At 43.7% G+C, this 22,704-nt stretch overlaps 1 protein-coding gene across 1 annotated transcript in view; it reads right to left on the bottom strand.

Annotated features, from left to right (window-relative positions):
- The window catches only part of CLSTN1 (calsyntenin 1), a 78,161-nt gene that overhangs the window by 24,889 nt on the left and 30,568 nt on the right, over nucleotides 1-22,704 (bottom strand). The window contains 1 exon segment of the mRNA XM_058304459.2: nucleotides 13,517-13,639. Within this exon segment, the coding sequence (XP_058160442.1) occupies nucleotides 13,517-13,639 (123 nt within the window).

Here is a 22,704-nt window from a genome sequence, read left to right as displayed (position 1 = left end):
GTAAAGTCACATATTAAGTGATTAAAACATTGCCGGCTCTCAGAAGGGGAGAGACTACATGGAAACTTTTTTTTTTCTTTTTCTTTAATTATCTTTTTTTTTTTTAAGTTTGGAAATCTTACATGTGATAACGGATTAATACCCAGAATATATAAAGAACTCCTACAACTCAACAGCAAAAAGACAGACAACTTGTTTTTAAAATGCACAAAGGATTTGAATAGATAATTTCTCCAAAAGAAGTTATACAAATGGTTAATATAAGCACATGAAAAGATAACCCAACATCATTTATCATTGGGGAAATGAAAATGAAAATCGCAATTAGATACCACTGCATGCCCACTAGAACAGCTATTAACAACAACAAAAAATAAAAAATAAAACAACAGCAACAACAACAGAAGAAAAACACCAGAAAATGACAAGTGTTGGTGAGGATGTGGAAAAATTGGAATCCTCACACATTTCTGGTAGGAATGTAAAATGGGAAAGTTTAGTGGTTTTTCCAAAAGTTAAACATAGATTTACCACATGACCCAGTAATTCCAGTCCTAGATATATACCCCAAAGAACTTGAATACTTGTAGACAATGTTCACAGCAGCATTTTCACAACTGCCAAAAGGTGAAAGCAACCCAAGTATTCATCAACTGATTAATGGATAAACAAAATGCAGTACATCCATATAATGGAATATTAGTCAGCCATAAAAAAGGAATGAAATTCTGATCTATGCTACCAGATAGGTGAAACTTGAAGACATTTTAAGTGAAATAACCAGATACAAAAGGACAAATATTGTATATTTCTACTTATATGGAATATCTAGAATAAGCAAATTCATTGAGACAAAACTAGATTATGGGTTCCCAAAGGCTGGGGGGGGGGCAGGGCAGAGTTGGAGCTATTGCTTAATGGGTACAGAGTTTCTCCTTGGGATGATAAAAAAAAGTTCTAGAAATAGACAATGGTGATGGCTATAAAATTTTCTGAATGTACATAATGCCACTGAATTGTAAGCTTAAAAATGGCTAAAATGGTAAAACAACAACAACAACTGCCTGACATGAAGAAAGCACCCAATAGATGTTTGCTTTTACTATATCTTCCATTGTAGCCCCTAGCCATGTGTGTTTAAATTAAAATTCATAAGAAAATTAAGTAATACTAAAAAATTCAGTTCCTCAGTTACATCAGCCCCATTTCAAGTGCCCAACAGCCACATGTGGCTAGTGGTTACCAAACTGGAAGATGTAGATGTGACAGACTAAAGTTCTTTTTTGAATCCCAGAAGATTATGTTCTTAAACTAATCTATTCCTGTGGGTGTATTCCTTTGACTGCATGAGATTCACTTAGAAACATCTTATAATAGTGTGGAACATCTGTTACAATTGATGAATAAATATTGATGCATTGCTCCTAAAAAAAAAAAAAGATTCACATTAGAGCACTTGATTAGACTGCTTTTGATTCATCAGTGTGGTGACTCAGGTTGAGTCTCCCCATCTTGCTGGGTCTTACATAAATGGAGACACAGAGAGACACAGGAGAAAGGAGGCTGCCATTTTGGATCCTGCCATGTGAGAGAAAGGAGAGGGGGAGAGAAAGGACTCCAGGTTTGCCTAAAGCTGCAGAAAGGCAGAGGAGCCCTGAGAGACTGAGAGGGGAGGCCTGGAAAGACCAGCCCCAGGCCTGGCTGCCCACAGCTGAGCTCTGGGAGATGGTAGATTCTGGAAGGGAAGGCAGGGCCTCAGCAGAGACCAGACGCCACCTTGTTTCATCACGTGGCAGGACCCCAGGAGCACCAGTCACTGACTTTGGTGAGATGGCATCTCTGACGGTGACTTGATTTGGACATTTCACAGCCTCGGAAGCTTGTACCCTAAATAAATTTCCCATTATAAAATCCAACACATTTCTGGCACTTTGCATTGATAGCCCGTTGGCAAACTAAGACAGCAGACATAAAACATTTCCATCCTCACAGCGAGTTCCAATGGACAGAGCTGCTCGAGAGCAGGCGTCGGCAAACCGGCGCCCCTGGACCAAAATGGCTTGCAGCAGATTTTTTTTTTTTTTTAAGATTTATTTATTCATCCCCCCTGTTGCCGCTTGCTTGCTGTCTGCTCTCTGTGTCCATTCCCTGCGTGTTCTTCTGTGTCTGCTTGTCTCCCTTTGTTGCGTCATCTTGCTGCGCCAGCTCCCTGTGGGTGCGGGCCGTCAGCTGTCCGTGGGCATGGGCCGTCAGTTCTCTGTGGCGCGGGCCAGCTTGCCTTCACAAGGAGGCCCTGGGAAGTGAACCCAGGGGCTCCCATATGGTAGATGGGATCCCAATCCATTGAGCCACATCTGCTTTCCTTGCTGCAGATTTTTATACCACCTGTGTGCTAAGAATGATTTTTAAATATTTTGTGACACAAGAAAATTATATTAAATTCAAATTTCAGTGTCCATAAATAACATTTTATAGGAACTTAGTCATGCTCATTCGTTTCTCGATGGCAGCTTCTGTGCTATGATGGAAGAGTTCAGTGTGGAGTTGAGCTGTTGGACAGAGCTGTCCTAGGGCCTGCAAAGCATAAAATATTTACATTGGGCCTCACTCTCCAGAGATGCATCTACGAGTCAAACTGCTTGGCGCAAGACATGTCAAGCTGTTTTCCAGAATGCAATTCATTATGTTATGGTTATAATCTTTTGCATATATTATTACTGCATAATATGTATTTTTTTAAAAGTCAAATTGCACCAGGGAAGGCTCCCAGGAGGAGGTGTGCTTGCAGGGGAAAGCATCCCTCCTGTTTAGAAACCTAAATTCCCTGCGGGAGAAACCTGGGCAGGGCAGGGGTTCTGAAACGGAAGATGGATGCTCGGGTGGCACAGTTATGCCACCACACACGCCCTCCCCACAACGCGCCCTGCATTCTTCCTACCCAGCTCGCACGTGGGTCCTACTGAAGGCCTGCAGTTCCGCAGGACAAGCGAGACGTGGCCAGGCTGGGTCTGTGGCAGGGTGGAGGGGACCGCGAGGCTCACGTCCTCTGTGGAGGTGCTGAGCAAGCCAAGCGGCTTGGACACACAGCGGGAGCACCACCTTCCGAGCAGGCCTGGACCAGAGCAGCCTAGCAAGCCATGGGCTGGGGGTCCTGGGGTTCCAGGTCAGGCAACCCTATTTCCCAGAACAAATTTCTGGGGATGCCCCAAAGATTTCCCTTAAACTGCAAGTGCATCTCAGCTAAGAGATGCTGATGGCTAAAACCAGGTGGCGACAAGGAGGGGTGGCAAGAAGTGGTCAGAGAAAGGCCAGCAGCATCTGCTGCCAATGATGTGTGGAGTTCCATGGTAGTTCTAGATGTTCTGTCACTGTAACTCCTTGGAACGGTCCACCTCTACCCCGTGGGATTCTCAGTCTGCTAACCTAGGCTCAGCCCTCTCCTCTCCAACACACGCCTGACTCTTGAAAGGAAGGACCTCTCAAAATCACCTCTCAGGCCCTACTTCCCACTCACTTCAGACTCTGCACCACTGCTAGCCAAGAAACCTATCCACGCGCAGCTTTCCCCTTGCTGTTCACTATAATGAAATGCCCTACCAGGCTCCGATGACGCACGAGCTTAGGAATGGACCAAACCTTTCCCTGTCTCTTTTCACCTCTTCATTCCCTGAAGACTACCTAAAACAGCCAAATGGAAATGTTCTAAAGCATTTTTAAACAGCAAAACACACAAATATAAAAGTGGTTGAACCTAACAAAGAGGCAGTTTGACTTTTCAACATCCCAAGTCGTGTCTGGGCTTCTGAGCAGCTGGCGCTCAGCCCGCCTCTTTTCCTCTTCTCTCTCTTCGATAAACCTCAGCTTCAGGCTGGCCCCTGAGTCCCAAGTCTTCTTCCAAATCTGAGTATGGCTTAGACTATGCCTCTCTTCCTCTAATGAGACAGGAATCTCTAAGACTGGCACCTCCAGCTCTCAGGAGACCCATATCACCAAGTGCTTCCTTCACTCCTTCCAGGGCTCATCAGTGCTGGCTCAAACTGCTAAGATTCTTTGGTTGCAAGCAACAGAAACCCAATCTAGGTAACTAAGGTCATGGGAATTTGTTGGGAAGCTATCAGGAACTCATGGGACTGACAGACTAGAGAAGGGACTCGGAAACAACCAGAAACCAAGGCGGCCTGGGAAACCAGGAAACAGGAATGACAACAGTCCCACAGCAAAGCAGCCTGCTCAGTATTCACTGCTGAAATGGAATGGATACCATCTACTCTTAGCATCTTTGTCCCTCTGCTCAATATTCAGATTCCAAGGAGGGAGCATCTGGTCAACCTAGCCTGGGTCATGCACACACTGGGCTGGAGAAAGTAGGGGAACAGGTCGTAGATGCACCAGTCTGTACCCAACGGGAAAGAGATGAGGGGACTGTTAAGAAGGGGAAATGGACACTTGCTGAGCAACAAGCATCCACCACAGTGCCCGGCTAATCCAGCTCTCATCCCTAACCCACTTCCCTCTGCCCTACTTGGTCAGTGCCCGTGCTCACTAGTTGAGCGTCCAGGTTGTTCCTTATCTTTGATGACCATTGGCTTCCTTGCTGCCTGGTCCAGGCCGGCTTCTAGGGCCAGCTCGTGAGGCTCTAATTAATAGATATTCAAGATATCTTAAATATACAGTAACAACAATGGCACACATCCCCCAGGGATTATGCTATTATTAGTTTCTCACTGACTAGAGCAGTGGTTCTCAAATTTTAGGGTACCAAGAATCTCCTGGAAAGCTGGTTAAAACTGCAGTTCCCTAAGCCCCATCCTCAGAAATTCTGGGGAGGAGCTCAGTGTTCTGCTGGGTTTTTAATGCACATTGCCAGATGGTTCCTAACGCAGACCATGCTTTGGGTAAACCGGCCATTGGTGGTTTCCAAGCCTGCCTGGCTGGGTCGATTTCTTAGGCTCAGCTCCTGGAGGTACAGACCCAGCCAGCCACGCGCAGGCGCAGGAACCCACGTGCTGCGCAAGGCCCCGGGTGCCGGGGTGCAGTCCTGGAACACCACACCCACAGGAACACCCCACCGACTCAGCTCAGCACTAGAAACCCAGCCTTTTGCTCCTCTGTGCCACCTGCCACATGAGCTTAACTAGTCGCCTACCCCTGAAAGTCCCACCTGTCTATACCTTTCCCTCTACCTTCACTGCCTGTGCAAATTCTACACATCTTTTATGAAAGCTCAAGTCCTGCCTTAGGAAATCACTTCCTTGCCTTCTTAGTGCAGTCAGCTTCTCCTTGCTAAGAACTCGAGGAGATACTACGTAACGCCTCTCTCAGGGGCCCTGACTTATGAACTCCCTACCATCCCTTGTTAACTCTTTGTCAATGCTGATTTTGCCTTACCACCTAGATTTTCAGTGCTTTGAGAACAAAGACCAACTTTCTTGGTTTTAAAAAATTACCTAGATGGAAGTGGTTGTGGCTCAAGCAATTGGGCTCCCATCTACCATATAGGAGGCCCAGGGTTCAATGCCCAGGGCCTCCTGAAGAAGGCAAGCTGGCCTGTGTGGTGAGCTGGCCACATGGAGCGCTGCCCCACGCAGGAGTGCTGGCCCATGTGGAGAGCTGGTGCAGCAAGATGATGCAACAAAAAGAGACATAGAGGAGAGATAATAAGAGACACAGCAGATCAGGGAGCTGAGGTGGTGCAAGAGAATGATCGCCTCTCTCCCACTCTGTAAAGTCCCACGATCGGTTCCTGGAGCCACCTAATGAGAAGACAAGCAGATACAGAAGAGTACACAGCAAATGAACACAGAGAGCAGACAGTGGAGGGAGCGGGGAGGCCATAGCACATGGCTGTAGCATAGGGATTTACTGATCACTCATCCCAAACTTTTCCTGGGAGGCAACCACATCCAAAATGAGTTCATTCTAGTTCATATAGGTAATGTGAAGCACCTATCCTAATATCTAGATACTTATTTAAAACTGCTACTCAATTGATGATTAGGTTGGACCATGTGAAATTTCTGATATTTGATCACTTTTGACATTCAAAATTTGCAATTTCATGTGGTTCAACCTAATACCCCTGTGCACACATACGCACACATACACTGCTGCAAACACAATGCCTGCCCAGGCAAGCAAGCAAAACCGGGAAGTGAAGTGTAGCAGGTAAGCCTATCAGTTATCCTCACAGCATAAAGAATATGGAGAAAGCTTCTGAGAAGGTTCTACTTAAACACCTATGGAATAAACTTCCTGTTCTTGCCTTCACATTTCTTTTGGATTCTATTCATACCAGAATCATTTAACCAATCTCCTAAAACACCTGTACTCAGTCTGGGAAGGTAAGGAGAAAGAATGTTGGAATAGAACCACCTAGAAGGGTGAATACCTACTAGCAGTGACCACCTATGAACGGTGTACGCTCAGCCTCCTGCCAGAAGCAGCACAGAGACTCTCAAAAGCAGCAACAACGCAGCCTGAGGAGTTGGTTCAAGCTTTTCGGTCTTCATTAAATACAGAAAATATAAAATATATTTGTTTTGTGTTTTACGCTTATAAAGTTTAGCATGTTGACATTTATTAGAAGCCATAGTGCGGCTTGAAAACATACAGATGGTCGTTTTAACAAAATGTCATTGCATTTGAAACTGTTAACTACAAACATGCAACTAATTTTTAATTGTCAGCTTTGCCAACAGAGCAAATGATTGCTTGCAAGTTGTTACAGTATTACATGGTTTTCTTTCAAGCAATGTTGTAAATTCAAGTGAATACCATTTCATCTTTCCTCATACAATCCACTAATCAAAACTGAAAAGCTACAACCTGCCCCATAAGTTTGAGTTACACTTTAACTGCTTCTGAAAAAAAAAATCATACCTTTATAATGATCAGAAAGTACGTAGCACAAGCAGAATAAGTAAACTGATTTTGCAAATACATTGTTTTCCTGTGGCTGAATTTTAACCACTTACACTGCCAAGGTTTCATACCTAACCATACTTCACCTACTCAGGCTCTTAACAGATTCAGCAGGTGAAGGGATAGAATAAGAAACTGAGTCACTTGATTTCCTAAATCCTTGGCAAATACCAAACACTATTTTCTTAGTTTCACCCCAAGAAAACAATCACAGCTAGACCCTGTAAGTCAAGATGAATGTCTGATTTGTGACAAATAAACAATTTACCACAAGCTTTAGTGACATTTACACATGCTTTTAGTTCAGACCTTCGACAAATAAACTCCAGTGGTTACCCACACACAGGCCCTCTAATGGAATAAGACTACGAGCCAGAATGTTTAGAGCTGTTTCAGATAACGTCATGAGAGCCAGCTCAGTGGGAGAGTCACACTGCCTGGGTCACAAACGAGCCGTGTGGGAGCAGATGTGGCTCAAGCGACTGAAGGCCTGCTTCCCCCATGGGAGGTCCCGGAGCCTCCTAAAAACAAAACCAACAACAAGCAAACAAACGAAAAAACCAACACGGAAGCCGATGTGGCTCAGTGGTTGAGAGCCGTCTTCCCACATACAGGGTCCCGGGTTCAACCCCTGGCCCCTGGTACCTCAAAAAAAATAAACAAATAACTATGTGATTTGTGATTTGGGGCAAGTTCACTATTTCTTCTACAAATATTTGTGGCACGTGGCCTTGTCCCAGATGCTGATCCGAGGACTAGGGGACTCAACGTGGAGCATGTTAACAGACAAGCCAAGCCTACTGCCTCAGCCAGAAGGCGGGATAGTGTGTGTGCCTGCTGCAGGCACCCACGGCTGAAAGAATCAGACGAGGCCATCCCCTAAAGCGCTCAGAGCAACCTCAGCCACACCGTAAGCACCAGTCGATGTCAGACGCTGCGACTGCCACCGCTACTCAATTAAATTCAATATCACCACCGTGGAAAACCTAGGATCAAACAAGGCTCCATCTACTTTACCTCTACTTTACCCAGGAAAACTACCTAAGAAACTCTAGGAGAAAATGGAACACTATGACAACTATGTAGAAAGATGGAAAAATATTTCTCACAAAATGTTAAGTGAAAATCTATTTTTAAAACTATTATTATTAGTAATAACAGCAGGAGCAAACCCTGTGTGTGGTACTTACTATGTACCAGGCACTGTTTTGAGCTCTGCACACAGACAAATAAGCTAATATTTCCCAAACCCTAGAGGAACATGACATTAATATCCTCATTTTACAAATGAGGAAACTGAGACACAGCAAGGTTAAGTGATTTGCCCAAGGCCACACAGCCAATAAGTGGCGGCAGAGCCAGGATTCAAACATAGGCTCTAGGGTCTGTGTTGGCAACAGCCAAGTGACGGTGGGTTTCCGAGTTACGGCTGGATGTGGTCAAAGGCAACAGACGAGTAAGAAAAGGAAGAGTTCCCTTTCCCACACCACGGGGCTGCTCGCTCCTCGGGCAGAGAGATGGGGACCAAACTGCAGCCAAGAATACACAAATATCATTTTAAAAATGGCACGTGGGAAAAAAGACACCGAATGCGAACTATGGACTCTAGGGAACAGTTAAGACGTGGACACAGGGGCCATGGGAGTTGCTGAAGGCAGGGAGAGGGAAGAAGGGGTGTGATATGGGGCATTTTCGAGACTTGGAGTTGTCCTGAATGACACTGCAGGGACAGACGCAGGACATTGTATATCCTGCCATAACCCACTGAATGGACTGGGGGAGAGTGTAAACTGCAAATGTAAACTAAAATCCCTGCGGGGCAGCAGTGCTCCAAAATGTATGCACCAAATGCAATGAATGCGCCACATGATGAAAGAGGTTGTGGAGGTGGGAGGAGAGGAGGGTGTGGGGAGGGGGTACATGGGAAACACTTATATTTTTTAATGTCACATTTTGTGTGATTTATGTTCTTTAAAAAGATAATAAAAAAAAGAAAAAAGAAAAAAGAATAAGTTAACATTCTTTCGTCAATTGCAACAAAGGTACCATACCAATACAAAGTGTCACCAATAGAGGCGTATATGGGAATGTTGTATTTTTTACCTGACTTTTATGTAAACCTACAATTACTCTAATTTTTTTTAAGCTACAATAATTTTTTTAAAATTATGCTATATGAAGGAAAACAGACTTAAAGTACTACACACAGCATGACTCCGTACTGTATATAGTACTTTATAAAAGTATAAAATGTAAATATAAACAAGTCTACAGAGATGAAATTAGACTAGTAGTGATGTAGGGCTGGAAAGGATAATGAGATTGAGAGGTTAACTGCTCAGAGGTGTGAGGTTTTTCCTTTGGAATAATAGAAATGTTCTAAAATTGACTGTGGTGACGAATGATTATACTAAAAATCACTAATTGTACACTTTGGATGGATTGTAGGGTATAAGACTCTATCTCAATAAAAAAAAAAATGGGAAGCAGATGTGGCTCAAGTGACTGGGCTCCCGCCTAGCACACGGGAGGTGGCTGGTTCGGATTCCAGCGCCTCCTAAAGAAGACAGCAAGCTGGCACGACAGGCAGGTGTGGCAAACTGACCCAATAAGAGACACAAGAAGAAAAAACATAATGAGGGACACAATAAAAGCAGGAAGCAGAGCTTTCTGGTGTCTCCTAAAGAAGACAGCGAACTGATGGGACAGGTATGCATGGTGAGCTGACGCAACAAGATCACGCAACAATGAATGTCTCATGATGATGGAGGAGATTGTTGCTGTGGGGGGGAGGGGTGGGTGAGGTAAGGGGGGTGGGGGGTATATAGGGACCTCATATTTTTTAATGTAATAAAAAAAATTAATTAAAAAAAAAAGATCATGCAACGAGAGATGTGGGGAGGAAAAACAGAATGAGAGACACAACAAAGCAGGTAGCAGAGGTGATTCAATCGATTAGGCACTTCCCTCCCACATTCGAGGTCCTGGGTTCAGCTCCTGGTACCTCCTAAAGAAACAAGGAAGACAAACAGACACAAGTGAAAAACAACAAGGCAGCAGGGAGAAATAAATAAATTTTTAAAATCTTAAAAAAAATAGAAAGGAATATACATGTATCCATTCCACTCTCACATTATACCCAAGAGAACTGAAAACCTACATCCTTGCAAAAACTTGTTCACAAATGTTCAAAGCAATAGCCATAGGAGCCAAAAAGTATGGTACACATACAACTGAATGTTATTAGACATTATAAAGGAATGAAAAATTTAGAAAAACAAACATAGGACTGTTCAACACAGTGAATCCTATTTCACACAACAGACTATAGTGAATAGTACAATTATAAAAATGTTCTTTTATGAATTGTAACAAACGTACCACACTAAAGCAAGGTGTTAATAATAGAGTGGTAGGGAAGCAGATGTGGCTCAAGCAATTGGGCTCCCGTCTACCATATGGAAGGTCCAGGGTTCAATTTCCAGGGCCTCCTGACGAAGGCAAGCTAGCCTACACGGAGAGCTGGCCCACGTGACTGGCCAAGAAGATGACGCAACAAAAAGCGACACAGAGAAGAGACAATAAGCGATCAGGGAGCTGAGGTGGTGCAAGATATTGAGCGCCTCTCTCCCACTCTGGAAGGTCCCAGGATTAGTTCCCAGAGCCACCTAAAGAGAAGACAAGCAGACACAGAAGAACACACAGCGAATGGATAGACAGCAGACAACAGGGTGTGTGTGTGTGTGTGAATAAATTAATCTTAAAAAAAAAAAGGAACAATCAGTTATATACAGAAATATTTAAATACAAAATATGTTTACTTCAAATTTCCTTAAAAATAAATAAATAATAGGGCGGTATATGGGAACCTTGTATTTTATGCATGATTTTTCTGTAAACTTACAACTTCTCTAATCAAAAAAATTTAAAAGAATTTAAAAAGAGGAATGAAGCTCTGCTACATCCTAGAACATGAATGAACCTTGAAAACATTATGAGGAGTAAAAGAAGCCAGTCACAAAAATGTACATATTTGCATGGTTCCATTCATACAAAATGTCCAGAAGAGGCATATGTCCATAGCGACAGAAAATAGATTAGTGGAGGGGGGGACGGGGGGACGGGAAGGGGCCTGTTAATGGGTACAGAGTTGCTTTTGGAGGTAATGAAAATGTTCTGGAATTAGACAGCAGTGTTGATTGCATAACCTTGTGAATATACTAAAATCTAGTGAACTACACACTTTAAAAGAGTGAATTTTATGGCACGTGAATTCTATCTCAAAAGTAAATATATAGGAGTAGTTGTTTTCCCACATGAAACTCTCCAAGAGGAAAACAAAGACTATCTTGTCCACTACGGCAAATACAACCAAATTACCACTATGGCTTAACTCTGAATTGCCTTTCTCTATAGTTTAAAAAGAAAAAAAAATCCATTATATTAGTTTACACATTAAGCACACCTTATAAAACTTTATAAGAATTATTTCACTCACGGTAATACATTAAGTTTTTATAAATGATACAACAAAATTAAGTCCACTAAGAAAGAAAAAACAAGGGACACTTTACTGACTCACCAACTTCCTTTAGAGTCAATACTCAGCACGTGCCTTTTCTCTCTTGCTTCCTGTTGTAACTTTGTGCAGTGCCCGACATGGCATCGCGGTCAAGAGCCGTCCTGCCTCAGTTGGTGCCCTGCTTCGGCCACATGCCAGCTGTGTGACCCGGAGCACCTTGCCGACCTGCTCTGTGCTCAGCTCCCTTGTCTTTATAAAGGGGTTGGCAGAAACAGCACTTGCCTCATAAGGTTGTTGTGAGGATGAAACACAAAATGCGTATTTCTAAGCACTGAGAATAGAGCCTGGGACACTGTCAGTGCTTTCTAGACCCCACGTTATTGCTGAGGAAGCAGGACAGTGGTCCACGAACAAGGGCACAGTATACAGCTAACACTTCATACTGGTCAAGAAAGGCTGTCGAGAGTATGTGCAGAACTTTTGACTGAAATGCATGAAATGTCAGAACTGTATATAAATCCACTCGAAAACATACAGATATTCCTGTTAAAATTATTAATACAGAACGGTATACAATCAAATAGGGTGTGCATGGGAGTATGTATATATGTACATACACATTCAAAAATCCAGTTAGTAGAGAGAAAACCAACATACAATGCTAAATGACTTTTTTTCAGGAGGTACCGGGGATTGAACCCAGGGCCTTGTACATGAGAAGCAGGCGCTCAATCACTGAGCTGTATCTGCTCCCCAATGAGAGTTGGTTTTTTGTTTGTTTTTGCTTTTAGGAGGTACTGGGGATCGAACCCGGGACCTTGCACATGGGAAGCAGGTGCTCAAACACTTGAGTTACATCCACTCCCCCAAAATTGTCTTTAAATCCGGAAAATGATTTAAAAAAACAAAACAAAAACAAAAAAACCACCTCAACCACTAACAAATAGTTGTGTTCGCTCATAGCTTCCTCTATTGCCCATCTATTTGAAGTTTTCCCTAAAAACCAATAAATAAGTAAAACTAACTGGAAAGGACCTGTCTCCAACACCAGCTAGTCCTCAGCTTGCTTTTCTGAAAATGTGATGTGACACTTGAACAGAATGAAGCACAAATTGATTTTCCAAATAGCTCCTCAGAAACAACCCCACATTCACTTTCCTCAATTAACGAGAGCAAAATTCACATTTAAACAAGTTAACCCAATTTTTATTGTTTGTCACTAAAGCAAAACAGGACACACTCCTTATTACGGAAAATTTTACTCTGGAAAAATGTCATGCAAAATCTACTCTTGAAAAATTAAGTTTACAAGGTCAATTCCAAATCCAAGGCCAACAGAGAGTTAAGCAGCACGTTGTGCCATCAGCTAAGAAACCAGCTATGCACACTGGATGTAAAGCAAGAATTGTTTCGATGTGGAATGTACTCTTACATTTTAGCGCAGGAAAAGGTTATTGCAGTATGAAAATCTCCAAAGCCATCCCAGAGATTTGTCTCTTTAAAGACTTAGGTATTGCAATCTTAGGAAGTAACTCACGTTTAAAACGTATTAACCACAAAATCTGAGCCAAAAAGGCCTCCTCTCTGCAGACTGCTCAGCTTTTCCAGGGAAGGTCTTTCCTTTGACAGTGAGCAGTCGTTCCCGGCCCGTGCCCTCCAGTGCAGCCGGGCACCACCTGGGGCAGGTGGGAAACGCGGAACCGCCGGCTCCCCCGACCTCCTGAGGCCGCAGCTGCATCTCAGCACCGTCCCCGGGGCTCTGAGCGCACACTCTTCTCTGCCCGGCCCTGACCTACATGCTCTCTACCGGGTTACATCAAGGTCAGGACCATAATTTAGCAATGAAATATTTTGTTTTTTAACTATAAGAACAGGTTTATTTTTTCATTGTTTGTTTGGGGTGTTTTTTTTTTTTTTGGTCTGGTATCTCAAGTGTTAAAATTAAAAGGAAAAATTCTGGTGCAGAGGAGCCACAGGTAGCACTTTGCTCTCAAGACGTTTCGGGAAAGGTCAGAACCGGTACGAGAACGTGTGCGAGAACGTGTGCGGGGTGAGCAGAAACCGAGGCTGTACCTGCGAAGCGCAGGGGCGCGTCCTTGTCGAGGGCGATGAGGGGCGGGTCCAGCAGCACCGCGTCGTCGTTCTCGGTGACGATGCCGTGATACGTGGGCTCCAGCCAGGGCTTATGCTTGTTGACTGTTAACGGGGAGAGACAGAGGGAAGGAAATGGACACGGTTAGAAGTACTATTTTGAACTCGTAACTGTTTCGAAGACAAATCTGCCCATTTACATTAAAATGAAACCCTCATTAGGTTAGTCTGGAAGGCAAGGCTTGTGTTTTTGCTGCTGGGTTTGGAATTAAGACCCACACAGAGTGAAGCACTAAATTTTGAAAGTAAGTAATGTAGACGTTAGCGAGGCCAGGAAGCAACCAGGACCAAGAAACAAGTTGCCCTGAAAATTAAAAGAAAGAAGACTGGAGGCCATAGACAAACTATCACAGAAAGGTTACAAAGAAAAATAAGCTCTCATTTTAACGACAAAGATATTACCTTATTGTTTAAAACTGGCATTACAAGAGATTCAAAATGGACAAAACTTAGGAATATAAAACTCTGAATAAAGAACTAATAAAACTAAACGTAAAGATTTCTAAAAACTCAACTTGAAACTCAATGTTCAAGAACACCCATCTGGAGGGAGACAGGACCAGCCAGGCTCCAGCCCCTCTCTTACTGTTCATGCGGCCTAAGTTAATCGCTCTCACAACCTCACTTCCCTCCTCCAGAACCAGGGACATGACCAACCTCCTCCCAGGGTCAGCCTGGATTATTGGAGAAAAATAATCTTTTTCCTTCTCCATCAGGCACTAGAACTACTTTTTTCTTTTTAGGTAAGAGCAGCTCTTCTGGCAATTTCTCACTTCACTTACCTGATAAAATACCCTGGTAGTGATCCTAAGAAACGGGAACAAAAGGAGATGGAAAGCTCCCCCCACCCTCTGTCTGGTCTGGGGCTTTGCTCCAGGGGGTCTGTGTGGAGACTTCCTGGGGTGTGGGCCAAGCCCCTCCGTCCACTCAGCTGAGCTTCCCACCCCCACCCCCACCTCCATCCCCACCCCCACCAACGTCCCCATCAGTGGAGCAGCACCTAGGCAAGCAAAGGCCCACGTTTGGAAGGGAAAGAAGACTGGAACGAAGCTACCATCTCTCTGGTTAATGGCATGTTTCCCAGTCACTTCCACACCCACGTCCTAACCAAGAGCAAATCCTTGGCTTTCACGATAAATCCAGACGCAGCCACTTCTCATCCTCTCTGCTCCCCGGACTCACGAAGCCAGGCAGGCAAGCCCCCGGATGTCACTCTCGCCCTCCAACGCTTATTGCCCACGCGGCAGCCAGGGTGCAGCTTCTCAAGCAGTGGTTCTCAAACTCTGTGGTCTCAGAATCTGCTTACGCTAACAACTGACCAAGGGCCCAAAGTTTAGAGAGAAGAGTGGCAGTGCTTCACATGTCTGCACCCTTTCTGCTGTCTGGCCTAACAGAAGACAGCTGGGTTCTGCCTTCACTCTGCTGCACTGTCACGCGTGACGCAGCCTCTGGAAAACTCCACTGTCCACTCACGAGAGGAGGAAAAGGCAAGTAATATCTTAAGAGTTTCAAAATAGTTCTGACCTCTTGGACCCCCTAAAAGGGGACTCGTTACCTCACCTGGGCTCTCTGCTCAGACATTTCCCCCTACCTTGGATTACAGCCTCCTCGCCCCCTTGTCTTCACCCCGCCCCCATCCGCACCCCAAGCCCATCTGCTGACGGCGCAGGGGGCTGACGGCGGGAAAGAGCCCTGGACGCAGGCGCCCAGCTGGCCATAAGCAGCCTGCGACCTTGGGGCACGGCCACTTGACTTCTCCTCCGGGCCCTGCCCACCTCGTAAATCAGTCCTTGTGTGTAAGATGCCTAGAAGTGCCTGGCACCCAGTTGATGCCAAAAAAGAGCTGTTGCTGTTATTATTTCTGTACTCCTTCCCCCACGAAGCACACAGGAAAAGGCAGCCTCCGGGACGGATGACCTTTTGCTTTCTACTAATTCCCAATTCTTAGAAAAGTGCACAATTACTCAACATCTATTTGACAGTGAATGAATCTCTAAGGAGCCTCATAAGGAACAAAGAAATCCATGCTCTGAATTGTAAATTCGCTCACATGGAAGACAGCTTTTGAGCTGAAAACTGAAAAACAGGTACAATTTGGGGTTTTAGACCCCGGGAAGGTGTTTTGTTTTTTTGTTTGCTTTTGGCAAGTGGATGGCCCAGGAAAGAAGACTAGGAAATCCAGAGACATGGCGTGGGTGAATCAAAATACTGAGAATCACCCTGGGAAAGGTAAGCTGAGGTTAGATTACAGAGGGACCTATGATAAACTCACACCCAGATCGAAGTCAGACCAAAAATTAAAAATGCCTTTGAAATACAGCCTCCCCCCGCAAAAAAAAAAAAAAGCCGCTCCTGGGACAAGAGATGTGGTAAAGAAGAGAATTCAGATGGACACAGCACACCTGCCCTGCTCCTAAAGAACCACTCCCCAGGACAAAGACAACAGCCTGAGTTCACCAGTAGGAGTCTGCTTGAGCCTGATGGCTCGCCACGGGTCTCAGAGGATTCCAGTGAACACAGAAGATAATTCCATCATGCAGGCCGAACGGTTTACCTAACTGCTGAAACTCGGCATCTTCTCCTGCTAAGTTTTATTGGTTTTTTTTAAAGATTTATATATTTATTTCTCCCCTGTGGTCTGCCCTCTGTGTCCATTTGTTGTGCTTTCTTCCATGTCTGCTTGTCTTCTCTTTTAGGTGGCACAGGGAACTAACCCTGGGACCTTCCAGAGTGGAGGAGAGGTGCTCAATCTCTTGCGCCACCTCAGCTCCCTGGGCTACTGTGTCTCTTATTGTCTCTCCTCTGTGTCTCTTTTTGTTGCGTCATCTTGCTGCACCAGCTCTCTGTGGGGGCCAGTTTGCCTTCACCAGGAGGTCCCAGGAATCGAATCCTGGACCTCCCATATGGTAGACAGGAGCCCAATTGCTTGAGCCACATCTGCTTCCTTCCAGTTAGCTTTTAAAATAAACTATGCTAATAAACAGAAACTAAGCGAGTACACCAATAAGAAACCTGCCCTTCAAGACATACTAAAGGGAGTTCTGCAGGTTGAAAGGAAAAAACAGGAGAGACAAAGTTGGAGTACAGTGTAAGAACAACTAAAGAGAAAAAAGGAGAAATAAAAACAATATATGACATACACAAATCCAAAGAAAATATGGCTAATGTAAGTAATTCCTTGAGAGTAATAACACTGAATGTTAATGGATTAAACTCACCAGTCAAGAGGTACAGAGTGGCAGAATGGATAAAGAAATATGGCCCATCTATATACTGTCTCCATCTTAGACCCAGGGATTCAAGGAGTTCGAAAATGAATGGCTGGAAAACAATCTTACAAGCAACCAATAACCAAAAAAGGGCAGGAGTAGCTATACTGATATCGGACAAAAGAGACTTTAAATGCAAAACCATTGTGAAAGACAAAGATAGACACTATATATTAGTAAAAGGGGTAATCTTTTAAGAAGAAAGAACAATCATAAATATTTATGCACCTATCAGGGCGCCTCAAAATACATGAGGCAAACACTGGAAAAACTAAGTGGAAGAATAGATGCCTCTACAATTATAGTGGGGTACTTTAATACACCATTATCACCATTAGACAGAACATCTTGACAGAGTGTCAATTAAGAAACAAAGACTTTGAATAATATATTAAAGGATCTGTATCTAATAGACATATACAGAAAATTATACCCAAATACAGCAGGATATACATTCTTCTCAAGTGCACATGGATCATTCTCCAAGACAGACCTCATGCTAGGCCACAGAGAAAGTCTCAATGATTCAGAAAGATTGAAATCATACAGAATAATTTCACTAACCACAATGGAATGAAGCTGGAAATCTGCAAGGGCCAGAGAACCAGATTAGGCACCAGATATGGAAGTTAAGCAACACATTCTTAGACAAACAGTGGGTCAAAGAGGAAATCTCAAAAGAAATCAGTAACTACCTTGAAACTAATGAAAATGATAACACAACGTATCAAAACTTACAGGATGCAGCAAAAGCTGTACTGAGAGGGAAATGCATAGCCATAAATTCATATATCAAAAAAGAAGAGCTAAAATCAAAGACCTAACTACACATTTGGAGGAATTAGTGAAAAAACAACAAACTAACCCCAAAGGAAGAAGAAAGAAAGAAAGAAATAACAAAGATCAGAGCAGAAATAAATGAAATAGAAAATAAGAAAGCACTAGAAAAAATAGGGAAGTGGACTTGGCCCAGTGGTTAGGGCATCCTTCTACCACATGGGAGGTCCGCAGTTCATACCCCCAGCCTCCTTGACCCGTGTGGAGCTGGCCCACGCGCAGTGCTGATGTGTGCAAGGAGTGCCCTGCCATGCAGGGGTGTCCCCCACATAGGGGCGCCTCACGCACAAGGAGTGTGCCCCGTAAGGAGAACCCCCCAGCGTGAAAGAAAGTTCAGCCTGCCCAGGAATGGCGCCACACACACGGAGAGCTGACACAGCAAGATGACGCAACAAAAAGAAACACAGATTCCCATGCCGCTGACAACAACAGAAGTTGACAAAGAAGAACATGCAGCAAATAGACACAGAGAACAGACAACTGGGGTGGGGAAGGGGAGAGAAATAAAAAACAAACAAACAAATAAATAAAAATAGACAAAACAAAGAGTTGGTTCTTTGAGAAGATCAATAAAATTGACAAACCCTTAGCTAGACTAACAAAGAAAAAAAAAGAGAAGATGGAAACACACAAAATAAGAAATGATAAAGGGGATATTGCCACTGACCCCACAGAAATAAAGAGTGTCATATGAGGATACTTTGAAAAACTATATGCCAAGAAAAAGGGCAATTTAGAGGAAATAGACAAATTCCTAGAAACACATAAGCAGCCTACATTGACGAAAGAAGAAATTGATGATCTCAACAAACCAGTCACAACTAAAGAGAATCAGTCATTAAAAACTTCCTAACTAAGAAGAGCCCCGGAGAAGTGGATTTGGCCCAATGAATAGGGCGTCTGCCTACCACATGGGAGGTCCAAGGTTCAAACCCAGGGCCTCCTGACCCATGTGAAGAGCGGGCCCACGCACAGTGCTGATGCACACAAGGAGTGCCATGTCATGCAGGGGTGTTCCCCGCGTAGGGGAGCCCCACTCGCAAGGAGTGTGCCCCATAAGGAGAGCCACCCCACACGAAAAAAGTGCAGCCTGCCCAGGAGTGGCGCCACACACATGGAGAGCTGAAGCGGCAAGATGACCAACAAAAAGAGACACAGATTCCTGGTGCTGATGACAAGAATGGAAGCGAAATAAAGCTCAGCTATTGAAAACCTGAAAGAAAAAATAAAAAAAAGAATGCAAGCTGACCTAGAAGAACACACAGTGAACGGACACAGAGAGCAGACAACAGGGTGGGAGGGGGGAGAAATAAATAAAAAAATAAATCTTTAAAAAACATACATACACACACACACTACAAAGCTATAGTGGTCAAAACGGCATGGCATTGGCACAAGGACAGGCAAACTGACAAATGGAACTGAACTGAGAGTTGACATAGATCCAGAGAATATAGTCATCTGATATTCAACAAGGCCACCAAGCTCACTCAACTGGGAGAGAATGGGCTCTTCAACAAATGATGCTTGGAGAACTGATATCCACATGCAAAAGAATCAGAGAGGATAACCATCTCATACCTTATACAAAAATCAACTCAAGATGGATCAAAGATCTAAATATAAGATCAAGACCATAAAGACCTTGGAAGACAATGTAGGGAAGCATCTACAGGACCATGGAAAAAGAAGTGGCTTCATGAACTTCACACCCAAAGCACAAGCAGCAAAAGAAAAAATAGATAAATGGAAGCTCCTCAAAATTAAAACCTTTTGTACCTCAAAAGAGTTTATCAAGAAAGTGAAAGAAAGCCTACCCAATGGGAGAAAATATTTGGTAACCATATATCTGATATGAGCCTAATATCCAGCATATATAAAGAAATCCCATGTCTTGAGAATAAAAAAACAACCCATTTTAAAAATGGGCAAGAGATTTGAACAGATGCTTCTCCAAAGAAGAAATACAAATGGGTAAAAAGCACATGAAAAGATGCTCAACATCACTAGCTGTTAGGGAAATACAAATCAAAACTACAATGAGATACCATCTTACACCCATTAGACTGCGGCTATTAAAAAAACAGAGGACTACAAGTGTTGGAGAGGATGTGGAGGAACGGGAAGCCTCATCCACTGCTGGTGGGAATTTAGAAGGATTCAGCCATTGTGGAGGGCAGTTTGGCGGTTCCTCAAAAAACTAGCTATAGATTTGCCATATGACTCAGCATTTATTTACTACTGGATATTTACCCAGAAGAACTGAAAACAAGGACACAAACCAATACATGCACACTAATGTTCATAGCAGCATTATTCACTATTGCCAAAAGCTGGAATCAACCCAAATACCCACCAACAAATGGATAAACAAAATATGGTATATACATACAATGAATACTACTCAGTTGTAAGAAGGAATACAGTACTAACACACAGGATAACATGGATGAATCTTGAGATCCTTATACTGAGTGAAGCAAGCCAGGCATTGAAAAATACTCCATGACCTCTCTGATATGAATTAAGTAAATCTAGCTGTCTCAGGGAGCTAGAGACTGGAAGACAGGCTTACAGGAAATAGGGGGGAGAGGAAGGTTATGAGCCAATGCCCACAGGCGAAATCTTTGATAAAGCGGAGGTAAGTAGTTTTATAGTAAAGGGATAAGACAGGGGTATAGGGATACTATTAGGTTGGGCTTTGCAGGCCTGAGGGGACCTAGGGTTACGAGGATGGGTCAGATGGTCCACGGAATTGGGGAGAGATTTGGGGGGGAGCAGGTGAACACAGGAGATTGCCAGGTTGTGGCTGAAACTACCATGTTGAGAAAACTCTCTAGAAAATATAATAAGGGTTACTGGTTTAAGGTGTTTGATGCGGGGGCATCTGGCACAAGGTGCACCTGGGGCAGGCTTCTAGGGAGTGCTCATTGTGTCATAGTATATCAGTGGGTGGAGATCCATTCAGTGAGCAGGAAGGTGTTGTATCCCCATCCTAGGAAGGCCTGATATTCTGAGGGGAGGATGTCTCTTGAGAGCATGGGTGGCTCCCAATGAGGGAGCACAGTCTAGTGTGTCAACCCCCAGCGTCGTTGCAAGTATCTATGACTCTTGTCCTTTAAGCAGTGAAGCTTGATTATCACTGTGGGCCCCAAGGGGAGGTGGTGAGAGGAATAGAATAGATGGAAGAGGGGTAACTGGGGGGAGGGGGCGCAGTGGAAGTGTTCTATATGATTGTGCAATGATGGATACAAGTCATGTTAAATTTCACCCAAAATTTATAAAAGTGTATAGTCTAAAATGTAAACCATAATGTAAACCATAATGTAACCATGGTTAGTAGCTATATTTCAATATTTGTACTTTAGTTGTAGCAAATGTAACATCCACATGTAAAAAGATCATTTCTGGGGTAGGGGGAAAAGGGGGAGGATGTTGGGTATATGGGAGTCCCCTACATGTTCTATATGTGAGTTTACTGTGACCTAAAACTTTTTTGAAGACATGAAAAAAAAATGATGGAAGACATGGAAGAGATTTTCTTGCCACTGTACATACAGGGCAACACCTATTACAGTGATAAAAGGCAAAACATCAAAAAAATTTTTATGATATTTTTCATTTTTAATGCCCCAATTTATTACCCTTTTTTAGTTTTTCTAAATTATGTAATTTATTTCTAATCTTTAAGCCTATCATAAGTATTTCATTTTCCTATTAACTGAATCTGGCAATATATTACACTTCATTTTTTAAGAAGTTGTGGATCACAGAGGGGTTCAATTATGGCAGGGGAGGAGCACTGGTGTGGGGTGTCATTGATGGGGGATGCGTGGGTGGGAATTCTGCAGGGCATGCATATAGGGTATACAGATATGTTCGGATGTTCATTGGGTATTGACATAGTGGGTAGAGTTTCACACAACAACTGAGGGAGGGCTGAGTTCCCATCCTGGGGAGCTCTGTCACATTCCCCTATTAGAATACTAACAATCCCCCAAGTATAAGGGCAAAGACCAGTGAAAAAAGATGGTCCAATGATGGGCCCTTGATACTGATGACTATGCTTATGAGTCTGTGTGGTTGAAATTTCAACTTGGCCTACAGCTGCAGGGTGCCTATGAGTTACCTCCTGAAAGCCTCCATGTTGTTCAAATGTGGCCACTCTCTAAGCCAAACTCAGCATATAAATGCATTACCTTCCCCCCAGCATGGGACATGACTCCCAGGAATGAGCCTCCCTGCTGCCTAGGGATTACTACCAAGTACTAGTTGGTGATGCAACTAGAAAAAGACCTTGAATAAAAGAAGTAAATGGTAAAGACAAATGAATTTATATGGCTAAGTGACTTCAAATTAGTCAGGAGGTCATCAGAGAGGTGGAGCTTACACACATCTCAGCAGGATCTCAGAGAAAGCCAAGGAGATGCAATCCCAGGTAGTGGTGATCCTGAGGGCTATGGAGACACCCAGGTCCTACAGTCATGGCAGATGGCTCTGGAGTTCAGTGCCTTGCCAGCAGATCCTACATTGGAATTTGTGCTCCTGAGTGTGATGGAGTTGGATTCAGATATGACTTCTCTACACATGCCTCTTCTGTCACTTTTACTGAACCTCTGGTTGGCGCTGGGGTTGGTGTGTGCCCAGGAGACTTGAATTTCTGGACAGTCCATCTGTCTGCTGGGCCCTGAGTCTCAGCAAAATTACAACACCTATTCTCCAGTTCATTGGACTTACCTAGGTCAGTTAACAAGGAGATGAGGATGGTCAACCACCAGACCAAGGAACTGAGAGAGTCTACAACTACAAGCAGGAGAATCCCATCCATCAGCCATGTGGGACCTAAGGTCCCTCTCAATTTAGAGGTGGAGCGGGCATCACCATCCCAGGGTCCTCAGGATGGAAGAATAAAATATGGAGTAGAGTGGATTTATGGTATTCTACTATAGAATTACTGTGACTCCAGCAGTGGAAGAAATTATATCATTGATGTGGAGACAGTGG

The sequence above is a fragment of the Dasypus novemcinctus genome, chromosome 9 (assembly GCF_030445035.2).
Source record: "Dasypus novemcinctus isolate mDasNov1 chromosome 9, mDasNov1.1.hap2, whole genome shotgun sequence".
Classification (NCBI taxonomy): Eukaryota; Metazoa; Chordata; class Mammalia; order Cingulata; family Dasypodidae; genus Dasypus; species Dasypus novemcinctus.
The sequence above is the reverse complement of the archived record's forward strand: the minus strand, read 5'-3'. Positions and strand labels throughout refer to the sequence as shown.